General features: G+C 35.3%; 3 protein-coding genes across 3 annotated transcripts; 1 reads left to right on the top strand and 2 right to left on the bottom strand.

Annotated features, from left to right (window-relative positions):
* The first annotated feature begins 459 nt into the window (after window positions 1-459).
* On the top strand, window positions 460-3,094 carry LOC145015549 (putative serine/threonine-protein kinase PBL7). The gene is made up of 5 exons (XM_078974025.1): window positions 460-731; window positions 1,442-1,692; window positions 1,780-1,969; window positions 2,061-2,452; window positions 2,576-3,094. The coding sequence occupies exons 1-5, from the start codon at window positions 629-631 to the stop codon at window positions 2,840-2,842; spliced, it is 1,203 nt and encodes a 400-aa protein (XP_078830151.1). The 5' UTR covers window positions 460-628; the 3' UTR covers window positions 2,843-3,094.
* A 2,032-nt stretch (window positions 3,095-5,126) lies between these two features.
* Window positions 5,127-6,852, bottom strand: LOC145017894 (uncharacterized). Its single transcript, XM_078975846.1, has 3 exons — window positions 5,954-6,852; window positions 5,324-5,866; window positions 5,127-5,228 (listed from the first exon to the last, which is right to left on the bottom strand). Exons 1-3 carry the CDS (start codon window positions 6,791-6,793, stop codon window positions 5,127-5,129), a joined length of 1,485 nt encoding a protein of 494 aa, XP_078831972.1. The 5' UTR covers window positions 6,794-6,852.
* Window positions 6,853-17,838: 10,986 nt separating this feature from the next.
* Window positions 17,839-25,035, bottom strand: LOC145014915 (DNA-directed RNA polymerase III subunit 1-like). The gene is made up of 26 exons (XM_078973359.1): window positions 24,802-25,035; window positions 24,573-24,708; window positions 23,960-24,109; window positions 23,710-23,887; window positions 23,444-23,628; window positions 23,235-23,347; window positions 23,035-23,134; window positions 22,721-22,939; window positions 22,475-22,623; window positions 22,239-22,380; window positions 22,023-22,163; window positions 21,737-21,925; window positions 21,436-21,652; window positions 21,269-21,362; window positions 20,926-21,160; window positions 20,658-20,849; window positions 20,475-20,573; window positions 20,182-20,385; window positions 19,825-20,097; window positions 19,585-19,732; window positions 19,363-19,514; window positions 19,125-19,280; window positions 18,933-19,046; window positions 18,777-18,850; window positions 18,275-18,682; window positions 17,839-18,085 (listed from the first exon to the last, which is right to left on the bottom strand). Exons 1-26 carry the CDS (start codon window positions 24,891-24,893, stop codon window positions 18,037-18,039), a joined length of 4,209 nt encoding a protein of 1,402 aa, XP_078829485.1. The 5' UTR covers window positions 24,894-25,035; the 3' UTR covers window positions 17,839-18,036.
* Between the last annotated feature and the right edge of the window lie 392 nt (window positions 25,036-25,427).

Genomic DNA, 25,427 nt, shown 5'->3' on the forward strand with positions numbered 1-25,427 from the left:
CCAAACGTTCAATAAAAATAAACAGTAGGGACCATTTAAGTTAAAAAAATAAGTTAGCGACCAAAACCACAAATTCCCCCAAACCACAGGGACCATTCATGTAATTTAATTTTTAGTTTTCGTTTTGTTTATATTTGGGTAACTATTTTTTTTTTACACATCTAGGTAACAAACTTGTTGAAAACGTTCACATCTAGGATTTAACCTGCTATAGCAGGTCATAATGGTCATATGTGAACACTTCCAAAAAGTTTGTTACCTAGATATGTACAAAAAAAAAATAATTACCTAGATATGAACATACTGAAAAGTTAATTACCTTGATAAGTAATATTCCCTTTATGTCAAGTACCTGTTTGCGTTTTAACAGTAGTATAGGGGCCAAAATGAAAGAAAAACCCAACGAAATATATAAAATGTCCCTTCGTTTCCCCCTCTGAAAACTTGCCAAATGTTGAATATTCTCTCTTTTTCTCATTTATGCTGATTGGAGGTATGTTCTTGAGCAGCAGAAGCACAACACACGAAGAAGAAAGAAGAAGAAGAAGGTCAAATTAGGACCTTTTTGAAAATCAACGAATTCGGTTGTCATCGTGAGAAAGTTTTTGTGATAGAGAAAGAGAGAGACATGGGTTGTTTCTTTTGCTCCGGTGGAGATTCTTCTGAGAAAAGATCACCCCAAAATAAGAGAAAGAACAACACCAAGAACAACCAATCACATCCCTCTCCTGGTACGTATAATGCAATCGGTTCTTTTAACTGTTTTCAAATCATTTAAGAGCATTCAAAATAGTCAGTTTTGAAAATTTAATCGATCGGGATCGTATTTGGGGGAAATTTTCTTCTTTCAAATTCTTATTATAACTCGATAACGGATTAATTTATTGTTGTTTTTCTTTCTGAATCATGCATGCCCTTAACCTGTTCGACGTAATTCCTCTTCATTCTTCTGGATTTGCATTATTTTAATGTCTCGATCTCTTTCGTGGTTTTATGATCCCAAAGTTTGAACTTGTAAATGGAAACATACTGATCCTAGTGATTTTTTATATTTTTTTATTTCATCATCTTGATCAATAGTGAGATGCGATTTAATCCTTGTAATTTAGGCAATAATCTGTTCTATCTGTTGGCGATACTTTTTGTTTAACCAGTTAAATAGTCTACTTTATCATCATCATCATGAACAACCCCATAAAATTTTTCGTGAAACTTCATATAAAACAACAACATTGTTTTAAATCTGCGTTTTGTTAATTCCTTTTTTTATTTCTTTCCTTTTGTTCTTTTATAACTGTTGTCATATCCCCTGTTATCTTCCTCTATGATGTTGAAAGTTTCATTGTTTTTTTAACTTCCTTTGTCTTCTCTGCTTCCACACACACAAACACACAGTTCCTGGTGTTTTCAACGATTAAAATTTGCTTCTACATATGTGTAGATAACTCCAACTTGAATCCAAGTAGCGAATTGAAGAAGGATAATCCTAAAGAATCCAATCAATCATCAGTTGCCAATGAGAACGATGATAAAATCAAATCTCCCAACAATAAAGAGTCTAACAAAACCAAGGCACGAAAATTTACATTCGCTCAATTGGTAACTGCCACCAATAATTTTAAGGCTGCAAATTTCTTGGGTGAGGGTGGATTTGGTAAAGTTTATAAGGGAAAATTAGAAGACACTCATGAGGTTTGTGATCTTTAATCAATAAAAAAAATCATATTTATTGATATTAACCCACTAAAGTATGAATCTTGATTTTTTTTTTGGTTGCAGATTGTTGCAATTAAGCGATTGGATCTTGATGGGAGTCAAGGGATTCGAGAATTTGTTGTTGAAGTGTTGACTTTAAGCATGGCCAATCATCCAAATTTGGTCAAATTAATCGGTTATTGTGCAGAAGCCGAACAAAGGTTATTAGTCTACGAGTACATGCCGTTAGGTTCTTTGGAGGACCATCTGCACGGTACTCTATTTATCAGATATCAGATAACAAACAACAGATAATCAGTTTTTTACAGATAGTGACTAATTGGAACTTGGATTTATGGTGTTAGGTGTACGTGTGAATAGGAAGCCGCTTGATTGGAACGCGAGGATGAAAATAGCGGCGGGTGCGGCCCGCGGGTTGGAGTATTTGCATGACCAAATGAATCCGCCGGTTATATATCGAGACTTGAAGTGTTCTAATATTTTATTAAATGAAGAATATCATGCCAAGTTATCTGATTTTGGGTTAGCAAAAGTGGGCCCACTTGGGGACAAGACACATGTCTCGACCCGAGTGATGGGTACGTATGGTTACTGTGCTCCCGATTATGCGTTGACCGGTCAACTTACCTTCAAATCCGATATATATAGCTTTGGAGTTTTGCTCTTGGAGCTCATTACGGGGAGAAGACCAATCGATAATACAAAACCTACTTCCGAGCAAAATCTTGTTAATTGGGTAAGTTCAATAGTAAATTCATATTTTACATACACATTAAAAAATATACCATCAAAAAAATGGTGTCGAGTAGAGCAGCTCAGCTTAGGGGTTGCTGGAAGAATAACTGATTGTCATTGTCAGGCGCGACCGTTGTTCAAAGAGCGAAAGAAGTTTTCTCGGTTGGTGGACCCTATGCTTGAAGGGAAATACCCTGTGAGGGGGCTTTATCAAGCTCTTGCCATTGCTGCAATGTGTCTACAAGAACAACCTAACATGAGACCTCTTGTGGCGGATGTTGTAACGGCTCTTAATTATTTGGCAACCCAAAAGTATGATCCGTTAATTCACCCGGTTCAGAGGTCAAGGTATTGGTCAAACCTTGACCAGGATGGGGTTGTATCGCCTTGAAAGGTGGTTTTAAACCCTAATGTTTATATCAGAATCGGAGGAGAAATTCCTCCCATTCTGTTTGTTTTTTTTTTTTTTTTTTGGGAGTTGATGAGAAGCATTATACGGAGGGGTAGGATGTGGGGTTAAAAGGGGAGTTTTGTACAAGGAGTACTTTTTTCTCCTTGGAAGATGGTAAAGTAAAATGTTGGATTTTTAGAGCAAAAGATAAGAGTTTTTGTAAATGGATGTAAAGGTTTTCTTTTTCTCGAAGGATGGGTGTGGTCAAATAGTAACACAAAGACAAGGAGAGATGTCGTGTACTTGAATCTTTAAAAAAAAAAAAAAAGTTAATAAGGTACAAGAATGAACTTTAGAGTTTAAATTTTAGGTGGGGTTTTCATATATTTATTTTGAAAACAAGTATAAGATATACAATAATCAAAATTGTATAATCAGTTTTAACAAATGTCGATAATCAATTGTTTCAGATTATATAGAGATTACAGATGAAATCCGTAGTCGATGGTGCCTTTAAGGTATTTGATGATGTGTTTTAAGATTGGAGTGTGGCCCATAGGGAACATACACAGACAAACAAATTAACTGAATTGCATATGTGATGTCCGGAGTAGTAAACATCATATATTTTACTTTTATAGTTATACTTCGACAAAGAGTGGCTTTTTGATGTCCGACAATGATTTTAAAATTTTTGTTTTTTGGAGTGGACATAATTTTGCAATTTTGCATCATTGGCACGATGGATTGTTTTTGGTGTATTTGTGATGAAAAAACGTGCAAGTAACCAAGATGCCTAAAAATAGATTAAATTACTCTAGTCCATTATCTCAAATTCCTATATGGGAGCATGTATGATATTCATCGTGAGTGCTTGAATGATATCCCTACCATATAGTAAAAGATAAACGGTACAACTCACATAGTCGATAAATAAATAGAGTTGCCCTTTTTGTTGTATAGAAACCCAATCATAAGGAGATAACTTTTGAATCCTTGATACCAAGCTTGGGGAGCTTGTTTCAAACCATAGAGTGAGTTGCATAGTTTGCACAATTGTTGGGGCCAGGCCCGAAGAAAGGAGAGGTGATTTGGGTTGCAACAATGATTCGAATGTACGTAGTATGTGAAGTTGCGGGATGGTGTTTGAGTGGAGTGTATGTGCTACGTAAGGAGGGAGTTCGGAAGGTGTAGGCGGGGCCAATTTTTGGCAACAATAGGAGAATATAAATATTTTTTTTATTTGAATACGAAATGAGAGATATATTGGGATGATTTGTGGACATATTGTAAGTTGCAACATATGTTAGAAATCTAGGTGTTTCAATTACTTGGATTTACTAAGAGTCATGATACACTTTCAGACTCAACTATTCGATGATATAGTCGAAATCTCAATTGAATAAAACTTAGTGTGTTTTTGATGAACATGGAATGAAGAATACATGACTCACGAATTCGTATGACCAAAAAACGAGAGAACCATAATTTAAGAAAACTTGCAAAAAATTGTCATATTGGTATTTACAAAATCACCACAAAATTGTCACTAAATCAGGTTCAAAAATCGGGTTCGACCCAACCAGGGGCAGAGACCCGAAGACCCAACCAGGGTTGCCACCCCTTGGACCCCGCGACCAGGGGCATTGCCCCCGGATCCTTGTAGTTTAAGGGTTTCTCCCCTAAATATCAATGTATTTTTGAATCAAAATAAACTCAAACAAGTGTCTACTCCACATTACCATTGTTCAAAATTTATTAAGATTACATTGGTCAACAAGTTCATCTCATTATATTTAAATAATAATGGTTATACTAGATACCTCACAAAAATCACTTCACATGAGTACACCGAGAGAAAATAGAAAAAGAAGGTATCTTTAAATAAACTCACACTTTATAATGTCGAGAACATTACAAGAATCAAGTTCATTATTCAAATTAGTACCATTGTGACTCAAATAATTGAAATTTCATCACAAACTTTCATTCGCCTATATATGCAACAACGATGTGAAATAACTGAAATTTCATCACAAACTTTCATTCACCTATATATGCAAGAACGATGTGAAATAAGTGAAATTTCATCAGAAACTATAGATTTTGATAATGTGGAGTAATAAGTGAAATTCCATTATAGAAGTATGTATACTACAAGTTTGAAGAATCACAATCTAATTGGGATTAAGACTTACCAAATATAAAGATAAATAGATAATTACAAATATCAATCTAATAAGGATAACTACTAATATATCTTATATTTAAATATTATACAACTCTACACCTCAATAACCTCATTCTCTCCGCAATGACCAACCCACAAGTACATGACTCCTTCCTTCCTAGAACGCAAAACTCTACAACAATCCTTCCTTGGCGCCTGCCATATGAACAAGAAACCAATTACCAAATGATATATAAACAATATTATAGAAAAAGGTTATTAGATGATTTAGATCTCGATGCATCATGTACCCTTTGCCAACGATCGGGATCTTCCTGCTTCAAGACGACCACAGTGTGGATGGTTTCAGGAGACTCCATCTTCCATCTGCATCGAGGGTGGCGTTCCCGGTGACGAGTGTATATTCCGATGATCTGCTTCCTGGCTTTATCGTATCGTGTGGAGTTTATGTAGAACACGAATGGCGTCTGGCATCGGTTCCCGGTGATTGGACGAGTGTTGAATGAGTAGGATGTAAAATCAAGCACTTTGTACCAGTTGATAAACGTACGACTAGGAATCTCTAGCTCTCGTGGAGACAGAATTCCCCTCATGATCTGAACAGCGAAACCCCATGACACCAGAATCGACCATTCTCTTCTCCGATCATAACAAATTGACTGCTGTGCAAGACTCGCGGAATCGTATTTCGCAGAATCTAGTAAGTGTTTGATCGATTCCACTCTTTCCATGCCTGGGAACACCGGTTCGATTACATCAAAGTGGTGGAGTGAGACCAACGGCGTCACTGGATGGCCGGAGAGTATACCCAATAGGCTTCCATAGATATCGTTCTGAAAAGTTGCGAAAACAAAATCAGTCTGACTAAATACGAATTCTTGTAGTAATCAAAGAAGTTTGATCTATCGAAAAAAACAAACCTGATGGAAGCCTGGTTCTCTGGTGAGAGGGACGTTAAGCTCAGCCATGCAAGCTTGCATCCTGTCGTCGCTTCCATACAAACCAGGGTATCTCTTAATACACCGATCTTGCATCTTCTCCAACTCCTTAGCCAAAGGGTAACTGATGGCGAACCCACCACCACCATAAGCCATTAAATATGAGAAATAGATGTTCTGTAAATGACTTTCCGACGAGCTTCCGATATAATAAAACTGGTTGTGATTGTATTTAGACAAAACCCTCACAACATTCTCCTTAACAAAAACCGTGTCATCGTCTCCCATGACAAACCATCTAATGTCCTCCAACCCGAGTCTTAATGCTTCTGAAACTATCCTTGATATGCGAATGGCTGACCTATGTCCCTGTTTGTTCGTGTATGGGAATCTTGAAGTGTCTCCTGAGATGTAGATGTCGGGTAGACTTTCGTTAGGTTTGATTTTCACGTCCATGTCGAGCCAAACACCTCCTCTGGTCTCCCCAGGCTTCCACCATAGCTTGATGTATTCTTTCCTTGATTCCCATAGATTTGAGGAGGCTGCAATGCAAAATGCGATATGTTTGAGCTCGGTGTCGTACCCGATTTTGGGTTGTTTGGGTTCTGTGAGATTAAACAGGCTAGCTTTGGTGGCGTTGGGGTGGAGATCGGAATCTTGGCAGTTGATCTTGGTGGTTAAGTGAGGAGGATAAATGAGAATTTCGTAAGAGTAGAGGAGGTAGAGGAGGAGTAGGAAGAGGAAGAGAGAGGGGAGTGATGATCGGATAATGGAGGCAAGGCTAAACGAAGGGCGGTGTTGGGTGGAAGAGGAGGAGATCATTATGGTGGTGGTGGTTGGATTTGGAAATTGAGAAGGTGGTGGATCGGAGTAGGGTGGTTGCAGGATGCCCCATTGTTAGAGCTAATTTCCAGCGTCAATGAGGTTTGGATGGAGAGAAATGCTTTGGTACGAGTGATGTTCGGATTGAAATGGAGATTTGATAGCAAATAAAAGCCGAGAAGAAGTCAAGAATGTCTCAAAATACACTTTCACAACATGTCTACAAAGTCGCTAAATATTACTTTGTCCCCTATGTTTGAGACACGTGGGCACTAAAATAACTAAATAAGTGAAACTGATGGTCATTGACAAAATCAAAGTTGGACACATACCTTTGTTTTGTCAAAATCCCAAGTTGTTAATGTTCTAACTATAATTAAGAATGACCATAACATCTCACTGTGAATGTGTTAGTAAACTAAAGAGCCGATGCAAGTAAGAATCTGTTTAGTATCGGCCTTTATGAAGAGACTATGTCAGTCCCAACTCCCATCACCCATGACACCCAGGATATATTATGTTAGATTTGGTGATAAGATTAGTACTCTAATTATAGCCGGTCGGAGTGTCAGACTAAATTTCGATAAACTTAGCCAACTTATCTAATAATTAGTTTGACAATACAACTAGTCATTTGTCAATTTCAAATGAAACTGTGCTATGTGAAGTAATGATGTTTGTCACTCGAACCTACTCAATACTAAATAGTTTTAGTAGTCAATACCAGTCTAAAGAAGCAAGCCCAATTCAACAAGACTAAGGTAATTTTTGTTTTTTCAAAACAAAAACGTCTGAAATCTGCGGACCACATCTGCAACAATCATCTGCAGTATAATAGGAGAATCAAAAGGTTGCAACTTGTAATATGAAGTTTGTATTTTAACTCTACAGGTTGCTACAATAAACTGAAATTAACTATACATTATGTTGGGGGATATTAGGGTGATGGTCGAAAACCGAATTCCTTATGGATCGTGTATGTTCATTTTCCGAACTGATATTTTTACCATATGCCTAAGTTACATGAAATCTTGTTTTGGATAATCCAAAAAGACACGTGTATCTAGGCACAGAAACACAAGTCAAATCGCCAGAGAATTGTGAGTTCGTTTTAGAAGAAGAAGAGTTGAGAAGGGTTCTCTCTACAGCTCAAAAGAGGAGTCATAAATATACATGACATATTAGGGTTGTTATCTTCTAAATTAGTTAGGAGAATCTCACATTTAATGTCATAATCAGTGGTTTCTAAAACTGACAAGATTTGTCCATCTTAATATAATCAACCACTAGAATTTGGTTTTTCCATAATACATCTAATTCAAATTTCCGAAGACCTTTCGGGGCGCTGCACCAAAACCCGCGGGGGCGCTGCCCCTAAGACCCTGCAAGGGGGCGTAGCCCTCTTGAACCCCACCTTTCTGTCGTAAAGGCTTATAATTCGATCTTATATATGCATGCACCACACATTCACCAAAACATATAATATGGAGTACAAACGATAAGCCACTTATCTCACATGTCACTTCTAATTACACAAAATGTCAGGTGACACTAAAATCACCAACAATCATCCCTCATTTTAGTATAACCCATGAACAAATATAAATTTTTCTAAACAAACCAAACCAGTACATAAATGAAAATGTTGAAATGATTAAATTCTCATCTCAGTATCAAACAATTCAAATACTTGAGAATCGGGGTGTTCTAAGAATTGAACCCTTCAACCCAACTAAATACCTGAAAGTAAAATACATACTAGTTTACTGAACTTTCTAGCAAAATACAACTTGACACTATTATAAAGTCGTGTGTACTAATCCTCTCATGATTGTATCAATGCTAAGTCCCAACCTCTTGAAATGCATAAACACTTCACAATTACGTAGGTAATTCCTTTACTTCATGTACGCAACATCTTGTTTTGAGGTACTTTCACTTTTGACCCTTATATTGAGATTTATTACATTTTGGTCCTTAAAATGTAAGATTTGTGGTTAGGAGGGGAAAATAGTGTCATTCATGGAATTGTGGGGCGAAGCCACATACATTGGGTGTACATTTACGTACGCAGGGCATACGGGGTGAATTCACATACCCTAATATTTAGGGTTTGGACCCTATTTATTCTTCATTAACTCTCAAACCTAGTTCCTTTCATCAACCTCCATCCTCACAAACGTTTTTGCAAACCATAATCTACCTTGTGAGCATTTTGAGCTTGTGTGTGCCAGTTTTATGCCTTTGAAGAAGGAAGAAGAAAGTGGAGACCATCTTGGAGGAGTGAAGCACCTTAGATCCGGAATCACACCATCATTTGACATCACTTAGAGGTATAAAGTTCTGAATATGATGAAGTTATACTTAGATTTTATTTTGGGCTTGATTTTATGTCCTTTTGGTCCCATAATCTTGGTATTACGAGTAGGGGTTATTTTAATCCATTTGAGTTGTCCTTTCAGAAGTTTTGGAGCCTCTTGAGTAATAAAAATGTAATCTTGGATCTTCTTTTTCCTCCATGCAAGTGTTGAAGTGTCTTGATGGAATAAGAAGTTAGGTTTTTAGCTCTTGGGACTTGCCTAGCCATGGAAAGTCATAAAGGTGGAAACTTATGACTAAGAGCCTTATTTTGAGCCTAGATCTGTATTGGGAAAGGAAAGGTCTTAATGGATTAAGCACGACTTAAAGGGGAAAGTTGGTTGCAGAGTACGTTGAGCGTACTTCAGAGTATGCTGTGAGTACTCCCTTAAGCCCTCGATGATAGAACGTGAGTACGTTGGGCGTGCTCAGTTAGGTTGACTCGGTTGACATTTTGGAATTTTGACTTTTACCTTATTTTTTACCAAGTTTAACCTAGGGGTATTTTGGATTGTATTTGATAATTTGTCATTTGGATGAATAGGTGACGATTAGAGCTAAGATTCGGTGCAACACTTGAATTTGTGTAACATCCCGATGTTCAGGTACTTCTAAATTCATCCCTATAATTCTATTTCATGTCAATTGGTTAAGTGGTAGCACCCTTGGTTATAATTGAGGTTTGTACACGGTGTGTTGGAGGCTCCAACACGACATGTCTAGATTTGAGAAGGCGCGAGTTTCATCTTGGGCAACACGACATGTTCCCTCTTGGAATGCATGTGTTAGGCATCAATTTCAAACTTGAATCCATAGGATTGCTCACAAGAGAATAATCACTAAAATTGAACCGTTTGAGAATTTTCTCAACATAATGACTTTGAGTCATTACTAATCCCTTGTTCACCCTCTTAATTCTTATACCAAGAATTATATTGTAACATCCATAAAATTCAAGCTAATTTAAAAAAAATTCAAACATTCCAAAACCTTTAATTATTACAAAATGTTTTCAATCTAGTTTCATATCAGAGTATCCCAGAAATCAAGATCATAAAAATGTGAGGAGGTGTATCACGCCTTCGCCTTCCCGCAATTATCTGAAGTACCTGAAACAAAATCTAAAACTTTAAGCTTGAAGCTTAGTGAGTTCCCTAAAAATACCCGCACAACAAATAACACACATAAAATAATAGCATACTATGGGCCCAATCAACCATCGAGTTGGAATGCCCCAGACCCTTAACAATCGGGTTCAAATTCCAACATACTATGGGTCCAATTTTCCTATGGATGGTATACCCTCGGCCCACAACCATTAGGTTGGAATGCCCATATACTATAAGTCCAATCATTCTCAGGATGGAATACTCTCGGCCCACAACCATCGGGTTCGAATGCCCTGGTCTGTTGGCTCTCGCACAAAACAGATAAGCCTCAACCACCAATCAATCATGTGCACATATATCAGATAATCACAAAACAGTCTACAGACAGACAAGCCAATCTATAGAACACTAAGCATAGTAGCATCCTATCTACTAGGATACCGATCTAACTGATCATGACCACATAGAATCATCCTATCTACTAGGATGTTGATCTAACATATCACACTAACAATAAAGCAAGATAACAATCCAAAGGGTCGCCTTGGTGCCTTCGACCCTTGAGTATAGTGAGGAAAACTTACCTCACAATGTCGATCGGACTGAAATATCAAACTCCCAAAACACGGCTCCGAACACCAACACCTACAACCACCAATGATCCACTTTCATAAATTCCTATTTTACCGAAATACCCTCAGAAGTCAAATGGTCAACCCTTGGTCAAAGTCAAAGTCAACGGTCAAGGTTAACAGTCCATGTTGACCCAACTCGTCTAGTGCAACTTACTGACTCGTCGAGTTCCTTCAAAACTCAAAGAATTGTGAAAACCCCAGTTGACTCGTCGAGTTTCCAGACAACTCGTCGAGTCCATGCAGTGTCCAAAATGTAGGGAAAACCCTAACCAAGTCATCGAGTTAACTCACTAACTCGCCGAGTTCATGCAGAATCCAGAAAGGGGGCAACCCTCATCCAACTCGTCGAGTTGGCTATGCAACTCATCGAGTTCCTTCAGTCCTTTTCTCATTCAGATGCTTTTAAGCAAAACCAAGGCTTCAAACTCTAGATCTAGCCTCCTAGGGTATAGTTACCATGTAAAATTGCTAACTTTACATACATGCAAGGGTCCAAGAAGCTAAAACACGCATAACTAGCCTTAGGAAGGGGTTTTGGACATGTAGGAGGGCCAAAGCTTCTTAAAGCTTGAGGTTTTATGTCCATAAGGTCCTAGAGGAGTCCAGATCTGAAACCATGTTCTCATGACAAGCTCAAATTTGAGTATGACCCCCTTCTTGCACCAAAATGACCATATACTAACATAAGAAGAGATCTAAGGAATGGAAGACCAAGGTAAGGAATTTTTACCTGCAACTGGATGCCAAAACAATGTAGATACTGGATCTACAAGGTTCCTCTCGTTCCAAGCCTCTAAATCTTCAAGCCTCTTCAAGAAATGCACCAAACACACACTTTTAGCCTCACACACACACACTCAAAAATATGGTTAGATCAATTAGAGTTTTCTTCTGGACGTGAAAGGGTGGTAAGGAGGCTGGAAGGAAGGACTTAAGGTCCGTTAAATAGGGTGCAAACCCTGAAAATTAAGGTTTTCTTGCATAACCTCTGCTCGTCGAGTTAGGGTCCACCAACTCGTCGAGTAAGTCCCATAAACCACGCGGCCATATTTGTTTCTACACGACGAGTTGTGGCAACCAAATCGTCGAGTAAGTCTCTAATAATGAATATAAAACTTTTAAAATTTATACTTAGGAGTCATGGTGTTACATATATCAGCCTCTTCTAAGTATAACATGGAGAATTTAGATGACAACAGTTGCTTTATTTCATCTATTTGATCTTGGTCAATACCAAAAATCAACATGTCATCTACATATAAGCAAATGATCACTCCCATGAATCCAGTAAGGTTGCATAATTATCAGTCTTCTCATCTGTTGTTTTCTTCTTGACACCTGTAACAATCCTCCATATAGTCTTGCCCCGCAAGAAAATTTTCATAACATAACTCCAATAGTCATAGTTATTACCATCGAGTTGAATTATAATGGACAATATCAATCAAACAGTAAATACGAGTAGCAGCAGCAACAATCAAGATCTCGAAATCAACAAAATTAACAGACAAAACGAAACCATCGAAATCAATGAAACGAACAAATCAAATCAAACTGAACACATAAATGAGTAAGAAATTCATACCGAAAATGTAAACAATGTCGATGAACAATACGTGAATAATGTCGTCCTTACTACAAACTCACCCCCAAAACAAAATTACAAATGATCAAACGAGATCTAATACCATGAAAACTAACAAGATATAGAACGGCTAGGGTTTCATATTATTATCAAATGAGAAGTACAAAGATATTGTAACATCCCTAAATTCACGGTCATTTTAAAAAATTTATTTATGCTTATTTGAAAATCAGAGTATCATTTTTAAAGAATAATATTGAGGAATTTGTTCCCAAAAAAACATGATAAATATATTATCAAAGTATTTCCGAAGAAATATATTTTGTTTTTATTAAAACTTTGGGGATCTCATCGTTAATACAGAAACATAAGCATAAACAAACCTTATATTCATTTACACTAGTGATCTACAACTCTTTTAATCTCTCAACGTAATATAGCTTCGTATCGACACCTGTGATACAGATAAAGTGGATCGGGTTGGGAAACCTGGTTAGTACATATGGTTTTCAGCCCACAATAATATAATTATTATATTTAATCATCAAATAATCAACTCAGTTACTCATCCCCATTATCTTCTTTATTCTTAAGGATCTACCCTAAGAATCATATGTCCTTCATTTATTCATTCCTAAGGATCTTCCTAAGGAATAGGCACGAAGTCTATCGTTGCCAGGGTTTTTAGATTACAACTGGTGAAAACTTAGTTCAAAGGTTAGGCATAACTGCCAGGATTTTTAGAGTACGTCTAGTGAACACGTAGTTCAAAAAACACCTACAGGTTGCGAGGTTGCTAGCGTTCCACTGGACTTTCTAGAATAGTCTGTGGTCGTCATCTATACTCCGCTAGATGACTTGATCATTGTAAACATCAAGGCCTCTCGTCATTTTATCACACATTAACTATTTCATCTACTCATGTTTTACCCAGCATTTTCATAGATACAAAATACATATATAGTTTAAATCATTTAAAACATGTATAAAGCGTACATCCAGCATAGATATCAAGATTAGGCGAGTTGTCCCAATACATAGGCGAGTTGGGCTAAGGCCCAACTCATTCTCAAATATAAATTGGCATATTCGTCATCATTGGCTTTACTAGCAGGGCTGGCCCAATACATAGGCGAGTTGGGCTAAGACCCATGGCAGCAAAATTTAAAGGGCATAAATTTAGTCCATTCATCTATAATATATATAATATTGGTCCAGAAAAATTAGCCCATTACCCTTTCAGTCCAATTTATGTAGTGAGAAGGGCAACGCCAATGTGGGGGCGAAGCAACCGAAGAGACAGGTGATCATCAACTTTGCGTAGAAAAGCAAAACGTCAACAATATTCGACGCCTAGAAACACACCCATCTGGTTTTCGATCGAGAGAACTCAATGCCTCGAAGCACGGCCATTGATTTCGAATGTCGATCGTCGATCTCATCTCTAATATAAGAAGTAAGAAGCAATTTCTCTCTAAATCTAATATTCAGCTTTCAAATTTCACATTTATCGGTCTCCAAAGTGTCTAGGAGTCAATTTCCGGCTCGGTAGCTAAATCTCTACCTTCATCGTTTTTGTATCGTTTTTGTAATTGCAGTTTTTATTGATTCTTTTTTTGAAAAGACATTGGTAGTCAGTCTAACATAAGAATTTCTCATTTTAAAACATCTTCTTTGTGTTTTCATTACCTAGTTGTTTTGTTATAAAAACAATTTTTAATCTATGGGTGAATAATTGATATTAAATATTGGTTTTAATGATGAATTTGAAACAAAAATATAAGCGTATGATAAACTCGAAGTTTTTAAGGCTGAAGGGTGTGGGTGCGGTCTGGGACTGTGGTCTGTGCCACGTCAACCGCGAACACCGCCTCCAGGCCGCGGTGTGGTGCGGTCTTGGCCGCACTGCAGCTAGAAACCACCGCGTTTTGTGATTGGTCCTTGGGTTTTGACTGCTTTTTTGACTGTTGAATCGGTCTTTGTGGTTAATTTCTTTTTTTTTTTTTTTTAATTACTACATATATATATATATATATATATATATATATATATATATATATATATATATATATATATATATATATATATATATATATATATATATATATATATATATATATTACCATTTAACACAACATTTTTACACAACCTTTAACCATATCTCTTCTCCTTCTCTCTCTCTCTTTTTTTTTTTTTTTTTTTTTGAAAAATGTCATTTTCCAAACGACCCAGCAAAGAAAAAACACCAGTCAGAAACACCAACACCCCAATACCTTCATTTGATCAACCGTTTTCTCACCTCCGTATTACCATTACGGCGGTATGTTTCGTATTTTCCACAACGACCAGCGCAACCACTACCACAAACACCACCACTACCACAACCCGACATAGATTTTAATTCATTTGATTTTTTGTCTCAACCTGAGTTTGTTCAACAAACACAAACACAAACACAACCAGAAATGGTCATTTCTGATTCTGAACCAGAATTCGTTACAGAAACTCAGCCCACTCGAGCAGCAACTAAAAGAAAAGAGAAGGCAGATGCTAGATGTTGGGAACCTTTGGAAGCGTTAGTGTTGGCACAATCTTAGATCGATATTTCAGAAGATGTGACGGTTGGAAAAGACCAAAAGCAAGACCGCTTTTGGATTCGCATTTTACACAGGTTCCATAAAGGAATGAACCATGGAGAATACCGTTCAAAACATCAAGTGTACTCCAAATGGGGGAAGATGAACAAGGAAGTCATGTTGTTTAATGACTTGTGGAACAACATGAAACGTCAATGGAAAAGTGGAGAAAGCGATGAAGTGATTTTGAAGAAAGCGTTGAAAGTGTATCAAAAAGAAAATCTGAAGGCTTTCAAATTTCTTGAAGTTTGGAATTTTTTAAAAAGATAACAGGAAATGGTTGAGTAGCAAAACATCAGACGAGCATATTGATAGTGGTTCAAAACGCAGCAGAACATCTGAGTCCGACCACACTACATCAGATGCTCGTGTTCAATTTGATCTGAACGAAGATGAACCTGTTCCAGTTTCACCACCTTCCCGAGCAATGGGAAGAGACAAAGCAAAAAGCAAAGGCAAAGGCAAAGCGTCGGATTCAGATGATTTAAAAGAAATGGGAGCCGGCATGAAGGGTATAAAAGACAGAATGAACAAGATTTTGCAAATTGCTTCTGAAAAAGAGCTTCGGAAACAAAGGGAGAGCGACATGCAAATACTAGCGACGGACACGTCGAATATGATCATGGTTGAGCTTGAAGTGGTTTTGGCGATAAAGGAGGAAATGAAAAAACATTATATCAATCGTGGCTAATTTCTAGTTTTTTTTTCAAGTTTTTAATCGTTTGGTGTGTGTGTGTGTGTATGTTTTTAAGTTATAGTTTTATTTTTCTAATTTGTTTTTCTAAATTTTTAGGTGTTTTTTAAAGTTATGTAATGTATGGTATTTGTATTTTTAATTAATGAAATATTATCTTTTTAAAATTATGTTTTTTTTATTAAAAAAATAAGTTTTATTAAATTAAAATAGTTAACCAAAAAAAAATAAAAAATAATAATAATAAAATAAAAGTGTGGCACCACCCCTTGGTGTGGCAAGAAACCACACTTGTGTGGTAAAAAATAACATGACGTTTATGTGGCGGGGGGGAGTGTGGTTTCAGTGGCACCACTCCCTCCAGCCTAATAGAGCCTGCTGCAAGATTTTGTTGGTTTATAGTTTGATATTTTTCAACAAAATGTTTTTAAAAACCCAAATAGATTACCAGAGGTGCTCTACATAATTATTTTCAAATGACACTTTTTAACATCTCAAATGATTTTCTTCATTAATTCTTGTATTACACTTTGTAAATTGATGATTTAAATGTTAGTTGGTTAGCTACAAAAAATTAACTTCAAATGGAAAAGTTACTATGAATTTCTAATATCTAATGTTACTTTCCCTTCTTTTATGGTATGTATTTGACAATTGTTATAGATGGATGAGTCTGATAACTTCAATTCTGTTATATAAACCCTCATATTATCAATCTTATTATATTCATTACAAAAACACGAGACATCTATCTGATATAGTATTCTCTTTGTTGTCCTTCAAGGGAAAGGAAGTTAGACTAATGAGTTTGATTAACCTCAATTTCAGGGACAAAATGTTTCTGTTTTGATAGTTCAATGCCTTCTTTCACATTTGATATTTCAGTCTTGATCAAATGTGTACATTTGAAGATCGTGGGAATGGTAAGCACTCCATGCTTACTTTTATGATGAGGCATGGCTAGGTTTTATGATCCTTACATAGCAATAAAATACTTGGCGGAATTATGCAAAAATAAAATTGTATATTCCAAATATTGATAAATCTATATTGTTGAAAATGAGCATATCTTTGTATGGTATTCTATTTATTGTGTACCGTGTAGCAGATGTTAGAATAAGTTTAGCAACTTTTGTTTATACATACCAAAACAAATCAACATTTCTTAACCAACTGTTTGAATTTTTGTTTACAAAAATAGTACAATTGGAATAAACAAATTGCCTAAATAGTTCTATTTGATATTCTAACAAAGTTTTTTATAAACAACACAGTTTGCGAAAATTCTATCTATTATATTTGGGGGTGTTTGGATAGGAAAAAAAGAAAGTGTTTATTGTGTATAGCTTGCTTATTTTCACTACAATAAGCTAAGTTTAAGTGTTTGGATAAAATCCTTAAAAATCAGTTTATTATGTTATAAATAAGTTAATTTTAATAAGCATCTTCCCCCTTATTTATTACTTATTCTTACCACAAATAAGCTAATAAGCTAATCCAAACACTCCTTAAAATAACAAGAACTCTGCTTGTTACTAGAAAAAATTATGCAATATAATATTAAGGGTATATTTGGATTAGCTTTTTTATGTCAAAAGTGATTTCTAAGAAAAAACTGGTTTTAAAAAAATGTTTGGATGCAAAAAGCTACTTTTTTAAGAGTAAAATGGTTAAAAAACTAAAAAGCTAGGATTTTCCAGTTTTTTGAAAGCTTTAGTTTTTCCGATCCAAAAAACAGTTTTAAAAAACAATTTTTAAATACACAAACATTTTTTTTAACTTATTAGCTTTTTAAAAAACTAAAAAGCTAATAAGCTTTTTTTTAAAAGCTATCCCAAACACCCACTAAAGCAATATTAAAAACCACACCCATAAAAAAATAAAATTCATATATTTGTTTTTCATTAATTTGTAATACATTATTATATCGATATTAAAAACCACACCCATAAAAAAATAACTCCATATAATGAACGGCAAAATAAAACTCTAAAACCTTAATTATCCCACTTAAATTTTTTTAACATCTTTACAAACTGTCGAGAAGATTTTATTTAATTATAAATAAATATTTACTACAAACAAGAACATTAAATTACATATTAACTTACATAAAGTAAAAAACAAAAATCTTATTATTAAACCTCCCAAAAAAAATAAAAAATAAAAAATAAAAAAAAACTTCGGATGCATACATCCGTTTCATCAAAATTGTTTCCGCCAAAATCAAGCTAAAATCAACTCCGTCCCCTTGCACAACTCGACTTGTGGAACTCTGCCAACAAATATCAATATCAATATTCAAAAATCAAAATGACTAAATTACATTTTCAGTCCCTGCATATAGCTAATTTTTCAAAATTTTCCCCCAAGAAAGTTTTCTTTCGCAACTTCGGTCTAAAATTGCAAAAATCAACTATACCCAGGGACCAAAAATGTAATTTCATCATTCATGTGTGTGTACCTTTGTTTAACTTTAATCATTCCTGTTCCAGTAAGCATTGGAATCCCCATAATAATACATTCACTGACGCCTTCAATCTTATCCACTCTCCCATTAACCGCTGCATTAAAAAGATGATCCGATGTCTTTTCAAACGACGCCAGCATCAGCACGCTCTCCTTCATCTTCTGAATCCCAAACCTCGTAATCCCCAAAACTTCACCCTTATATGTCATCACATCCGCTAAAAGCATCATATGTCGGATATCGATACTCATTCCATGACTCTCCATTGTGTATTGGATTTCTTTTATAATCGACCTTCTTGCAGCTTCGATCCCGAGTGTGTTTTGTACTTCCAGAATGTGATTACTTGTTGTCTCGTGTCCGTTTATTCCTTCCATTCCCATCACCGCTTGGAGCCCCGTCCTGTCAGTCTCAGCTTGTTAAAATTACTAAAATACCCCTCAACACTTCTCTTTATTATAAATTATAAATTGTAAAATGTAAAATGTAAACTAACCCTTCGACAAGCAAATTGAACTTTTCCTGCTCCTTTTTCTTGTTTATCACAGCTCGTTCGATTGTACCAATTCCCTAGAAATGTATATATAATATAAAATCATTAATTTACAAAATTATAAATAATGAATTTGTTTTTTTTTTTAATGTGACTGACCTTGACAACGACTGATGGAAGCCTGTTTCTGTACCAATGAAGATCAAAATAATACTTGCTCCTATCATATGGAGGATTAATTTCAAGTTTATAATCATCCAAGATCCTGATATGCTGTAATCCATAACAAATGTACATATTTATATATCAGAAAATAGTTTTCAAGTACCAAATTATATCAACAATTCTTACATTTTCCTTGAGTTTGATTTTAGGAGTCTTTAGAATCGAATCTTGAACAGTGTAAGCATTTATATTGAGTTGTAGCGCTTCGATTGTTTTCTTGTCAAGAGAAACCACAATAGATGCGGATCTTAATCCCAATACAAGCTTTATACTCTTTGCAACCTGTGAAAAACAATATCTCAATATTTCAAATTTCAAGAGAAAAAGACAGAAATACCCCTGGAAAAGAATGATTATATCCAACCTGTCCCAAGAGAGTTCTCTCCATTTTCCCTTTCACCAGTCGTGCAAATGACACGTTGTCATTAGTTCTAAGCTTTGCAGTAATGACAGGTGTGCTGATTTTCTTGGCTGCATTTAAGATTTCCTTTATACGAGGAACCCCGAGAGTGACATCTGTCATAAACTTAAGGACACTACAATTATTTAGAAAAAAAATTAAATAAAATATTTAGAAAAAGGATACTCATGCTAGCAACTCCAGCAAAATGGAAAGTTTTTAATGTCATTTGTGTCCCTGGTTCTCCAATACTTTGAGCACCAATTGCACCAATATTTGTCCCAGCATCAATTTTTTTATGATGATAACGTGAGATGCAAGTTTCCATGAACACCTATAACAAATAAATAAATAATAATAGAAAATGAAACTTTTTTTTTTTTTTTGAGTTAATGAGATTTAATAGATATATATATTGAGAAATACCTGAAGCTGTTGAGGGGTGATGCCAGATACACTTTGAGCAACATTTTCAAAAACTAATGATTCATCATGATTAAGTTGTCCACGTGGCATGATTGCTTTCATTGTGAAATCCAATGTTGTTGCAATATTTTCAAGAAATTGTTTTAATTTCTTCCGAAAGTCTTCAGAGCAGCCTCCTTCTGGAGTCATATCATGCATTGAAAGACGTTCTTCAACCACTTCACGAATCTCTGTAGGAGACATGCCTTTATGTTCCCCAGAAGGACATGTATTCTTTCATTCAAAAACAACAAAAGTTACTAATCAATTATAAAACTTATAATATAAATAGTTAAAAAGTTAAAAATATTAAAATACCTTGGCTTTATCCAATAACCTTGAGAAATTAAGAGGAAACCCTGATTTTCCTTCCATTTGAGAAGGATCTCTTCCATCACCACCATATGTGAATTGAACAATACATGCACTTGAATCTCTCACTGTGTTATCATAGTAAACTGATAAATCTTCCAATCCTTTGATAAGTTTTCTAGACATGTAACCCGTGTCAGCTGTTTTCACCTGTGTGTCACACATTACAAAAATTACCATAATACCCTTTTACTCATTACTTTTAAATCTTCGTTTTTTTTTTTTTCTTTTTAAATTACCGCTGTGTCCACAAGCCCTTCTCGTCCTCCCATGGTGTGGAAGAAAAACTCGGTAGCTGTCAAACCACTGTAAAAAGAATTTGCTACAAACCCTTTTGCCTGAATTGAAAAATATATATATATATATATATAAAAGATAAACATAAAAGAAAGAAAGGTGAGGGGTAAAAATGTAAAACATACAGCAGGGGTTTTTGACATTCTTTGAAAATGGGGAAGACTTCTGTCTATGAATCCATTTGGAGCTCGTTGACCTCCAACTGATTGTTGACCAACACATGCAATCATTTGACTTATGTTGATTGGAGAACCTTTGGACCCACATTGAGACATAATTAAAGGGCTGTTTCTCCAATGTAGTTTTTCCATACAGACCTGTTTATGTAAATTCATTATTACACTTAATAGTTGATTTAAAAAAATATGGAGATAGATATTAATCTATTATTACCTTTCCAGTTTCATCTCTGATCTTATTTAATACACCTGTGATCTCAGCTTCAAGGGTCTGAGCAGCATTACAACCAGGTTGTAACTTGAGCTTTCCATTATTAAAATCCAATATAAAATTATCACATTTTTTATTCCCTTCAGAAATAATTCTATTTGTGTTGTCATTCAAATTATCCCCAGGTTGCACATCATCAATTCCTATTGAGAATCCATGGTTTCCTATCCATCGAGCACTGCATCATAAAATATAAACACAATAAAACATAACATAACATTACATTAACTAAATCTCTAAATCAGATTCAAGAAAACATAAATAAATAAATAAAAATAAAAAGTACCTTAGTTTTGCTAAGCGATTCATACAAGCAGCAGCAGCATGTGAGTTATAATCCCTAAGAAGAACAGAGTAAAGTCCATCCTTGTTGCCATTCCCTGTTGCATTATTTAATCACACAAGGGTATTTTTGACATTTCCAAAAGATTTGAAAAGAGAAGAAAACCAGACCTAAAGTAGCCTTCCCAAGCTGCCCACTTAGAAGCTCACTATTATGAATATAGATATATCCATCATTAGGGCACATGGTTTCATAAGGTTTGACTCTTTTGCCACTTGGCTTTGTGTAACTCTTTTCAGTAACAGTAAGATTCAGATAAACTCTCATATCTGCATATGGGCGCAACAATACACTAAACAACTGTTTACCAGTCCAAAGCTCTATTGGCTGCAACCAAAACAGTTAAAATAAACCATAATTGACATAAATACCCCCATAACAATGTCAAGTTCTGTTATGTTATTTTCAAACCTTGAGTATAACAGGAGTTGGCAAATCAAGAGGATCCATTGCATCACCCATATAGCAACACATAAGTGCAAATGAAGCTCGATCATAGAAAGTGTCTTTTCTTGTTATAAGGAAAGAAGATGTCAAAAAATCTTGAGTTGATGCAACCAAAATCTCCCCATTCTTTGGTGTACATAAATTGTTCTGAACCTGTGTGATTGAAAACAAACGATATGTGATGTTTCAATCATATCATGATTCTAAACTAAAGTTTGGTTAATTAATTAATTGAAAATGACAGAATTACCCCCATTAGCATAAGAGCTTCTGTTCGAGCCTCTTCTGTTTGTGGAACATGCATATTCATCTCATCACCATCAAAATCAGCATTGTAAGGATTGCAAACAGATTCATTGAATCTCAATGTCCTCCATGGCATAATCCTCGCCTACATACAATAAATTAATCAAAAATAATAATAATAATAATATATTTTTTTTTTCATCAATCATCAGACTCTCACCCTGTGACTCATGATTGACATACGATGCAAACTCGGTTGCCTATTAAACAGAACAACATCTCCATGTATCAAATGTCTGTCAACTACATCACCAATTTTCAATTCATCAGCCAAACGCTTTCTTGCATTGATACTCAATGATCTACAGCATCACATAGAATCAAAAAAATCACTCATCCATTCATCAAGAAAATCAAAATTCATCACCATGAATGACTAATGACACCAATACTTACAGCATGCTACCATCTGTCTTTCTTATATGCTTAGCACCAGGGTATTTAATAGTTCCATTACGTACAGCATGTCTTAATCTCTCTATATTGTGATTTGAAACTCTCTCAGGGAAAGTTAAAATCTTAGCCATTAAGATAGGAATTCCAACCTGAAACCAATAATACAAAAAAGAAATCAAATTCAAGAATCAAGATTATCATCAATCATGAGAAGCCAATTGTCAAAAGTGAAAACAATTAACAAACCTCTGTAATCTTTAAGTTAGGATCTGGAGAAATAACTGTTCTTCCAGTATATTCAACACGTTTCCCTGATAAATTCCCTCTAAATCTCCCTTGTTTCCCTTTCATACGTTGAACAAGACCAGACATTGGTTTAGTGTTTTGAAGATTAGGTGAAGGAGGCACACGAACATCACTGTTTATATATAGTGCAACAGTAATTTGTAAATACTCCCAATTTTCCTACAATCATAAAAGGGTATTATAACTATAAATAGTTACAACATTTAAAAAAAAAAAAAAAAAAAAAAAAAAAGTGATGATAAGAAAAACTATACCATGGTTTTGTTAGCAGCACTTGGGTCTGATAAATTTTGATTAAGAAGAGCATTGGCTTTTATAATTTCAGCCAATCTCAAGGTTACATCATTCTCATTGCTGCAAGATAGAAGAGAGAAACATTGGTTTAAATTTTAAAGAAAATAATTAGTTTGTAATGTTAAAACATTAAAAAATAATAATAATAATAATAATAAACCTTGTTGCTCCACCATCAACTTTGACAGAAGGGCGAATAGGTAATGGAGGAACAGGAATTACTGATATAATGAGTTTCTCAGGTCTATCAGCAAGATAAAGCAAATCACAATCCTGTAACACAATGTAAAAACAAAATCATAACAACTTTGAATCAAGTTCTTTTCATATAATAGTAATACTTTCATTAAAAGTCATAGAAAATGGTACCTCATCCACCATCTTCTTAAAAAGTTTAAGAACTTTGTCAGGGTTTAAACAAAGTGACAAATTGACAGGTGTCTTTGACTCCTTGAGGTGAGAGGTAGCAACAGTTAATTCCTTTGAGGTAGAATCTTGAACTTTGCTACGATCATGTACAACTCCAACTGTTCCAACAGCCTTTTTCACTATACCTGTAACAAATTATAAATCATCATTAGTGAAAATAATATACAAAATGTCTTATCTATGAAAATAACAAGTAAGAAATGAACCATTTATGTAGCCACATCTGGAGCATATCACTGCTTTCTTACTACTTGCCATAGCTGTGCACCTTTTCACTACCTTTTTAAAAGTTTCATTCTTTCTTAAATGATCCAGTTTTGGATTTCTCATCTTCTTTAAATAGCCTACACGTTCTTCCTCCAACAACAATATGCGTGAACATGACTGAAAAGAAGAAAACAAAATGGAAATGAGAAAGGGAAAAAGAATTATAGAGCTTGTTTGCAGCTACAATACCTTGCATATGCACTTCAAAATGTCCACAATATGAGAAATATATCCAACATTATAAACTGGTAACACAAGTGTCAGGTATCCAAAGTGACCAGGGCAATTTTCAAATTTTCCATGGCATGTGTCACATGTGCCTGATTTGTTTGGAGGACCCTGAAATAACAACAAAGATGTCTTTCAGAACTCTTCATAAACAATAACAAGTGAAAATAAGTTATAACTACATGTGAACAATAAAAATATGTAGCATAAGGTTAAAAAGCAACAATATAATCTCATAGCTTCTTATACAATTCAAAGTACTCTTATGCAAGTATGCAACACACCAACATTATGAAAAAAGTTACACATATATTGTTAAAAATCGCATTTTTCCACGTTTAGTGTTTATTTTAGAGGTCATGATGTGCAACAATGGTGTTTAGTACAAAACTCTCTTTATTCAAATCAATTTATTAGTTGAATGCTAGTAAACACTCTTAGTGTAATAGGGCACAATGTCCTCAATTCTACTACACACAATCATATATCTCCTATGCAAAATGGAGAATAGTCGATCAATTGCAGTCAAAACAAGTGAGATAACATGTATAAAATGCAGAGAAGTACAAAGTACCATGTGTGCATCCAACAAGCCATTGGGGACAGGGCTTTTGTCCTCTTGACTCACATAACATCGGGAGCAAGAAACCTGAACTTCCCCCATTTTGAGAACATCAGCGTCAGAAAACATTGAGAACTTAATGCTCTTGCTGTCATTAAATCAAAGATTTTGAGTAGAGTCAGAATGATTATAAGCAATTGAACTATTGAAAATCGTAAGAAATGATCATGAAAACTCTTACATCCTTCGGGGGCCTTTATCTTCGACATAAGGTTGTTTCGTGAATGTGAGGGTGGTGTCTTGTCCTCTATTGCTATTCATCGCATGCGCCATAGATCATAGATTGAACCAGAGGGGTTTGCAGTTCGTTCAATTAAGGGGTAATGGAGGGGAGAGGGTTAACACTTAACGCATTAGGGTTTTAGAACGGTTTATTTTTTCTCAAGGAGTTAAAGTGGTTTGGAGAAAAAACTTGTTCGAAAAAATACTCGGTAAGGGTAAATATAACTAGGGTGGCAATAGTAATTGTGTCCGGGTTGAATCCATCATCGTGTCTATGATCCATATAATTATCCGTGTAGTGGGTTGACGGGTTATGAGTTTGTAGGTTGGAACCTAGATACCAACCGTCTAAACCGTTTAACTATACAGGTTTCTGGGTCAGATTCGGATTAGCAGGTTGAGCTATGAACTCATATACTTATTTACATAACAGTAAGGATTAGTTGATTTTGGGCACGCAATACGCATAGGCTTATAATTGTAGTCACATAACTTAAAAACGATAATACCCTTTAAAAAATTGTATGGGTTGGTTGGTTGCCCCGTAAACCCAATTACTATCTCGTATGTCCTGTTTATTTGTCT

Source organism: Lactuca saligna, chromosome 9 (assembly GCF_052625555.1).
Source record: "Lactuca saligna cultivar CGN05327 chromosome 9, ASM5262555v1, whole genome shotgun sequence".
Taxonomy (NCBI): domain Eukaryota; kingdom Viridiplantae; phylum Streptophyta; class Magnoliopsida; order Asterales; family Asteraceae; genus Lactuca; species Lactuca saligna.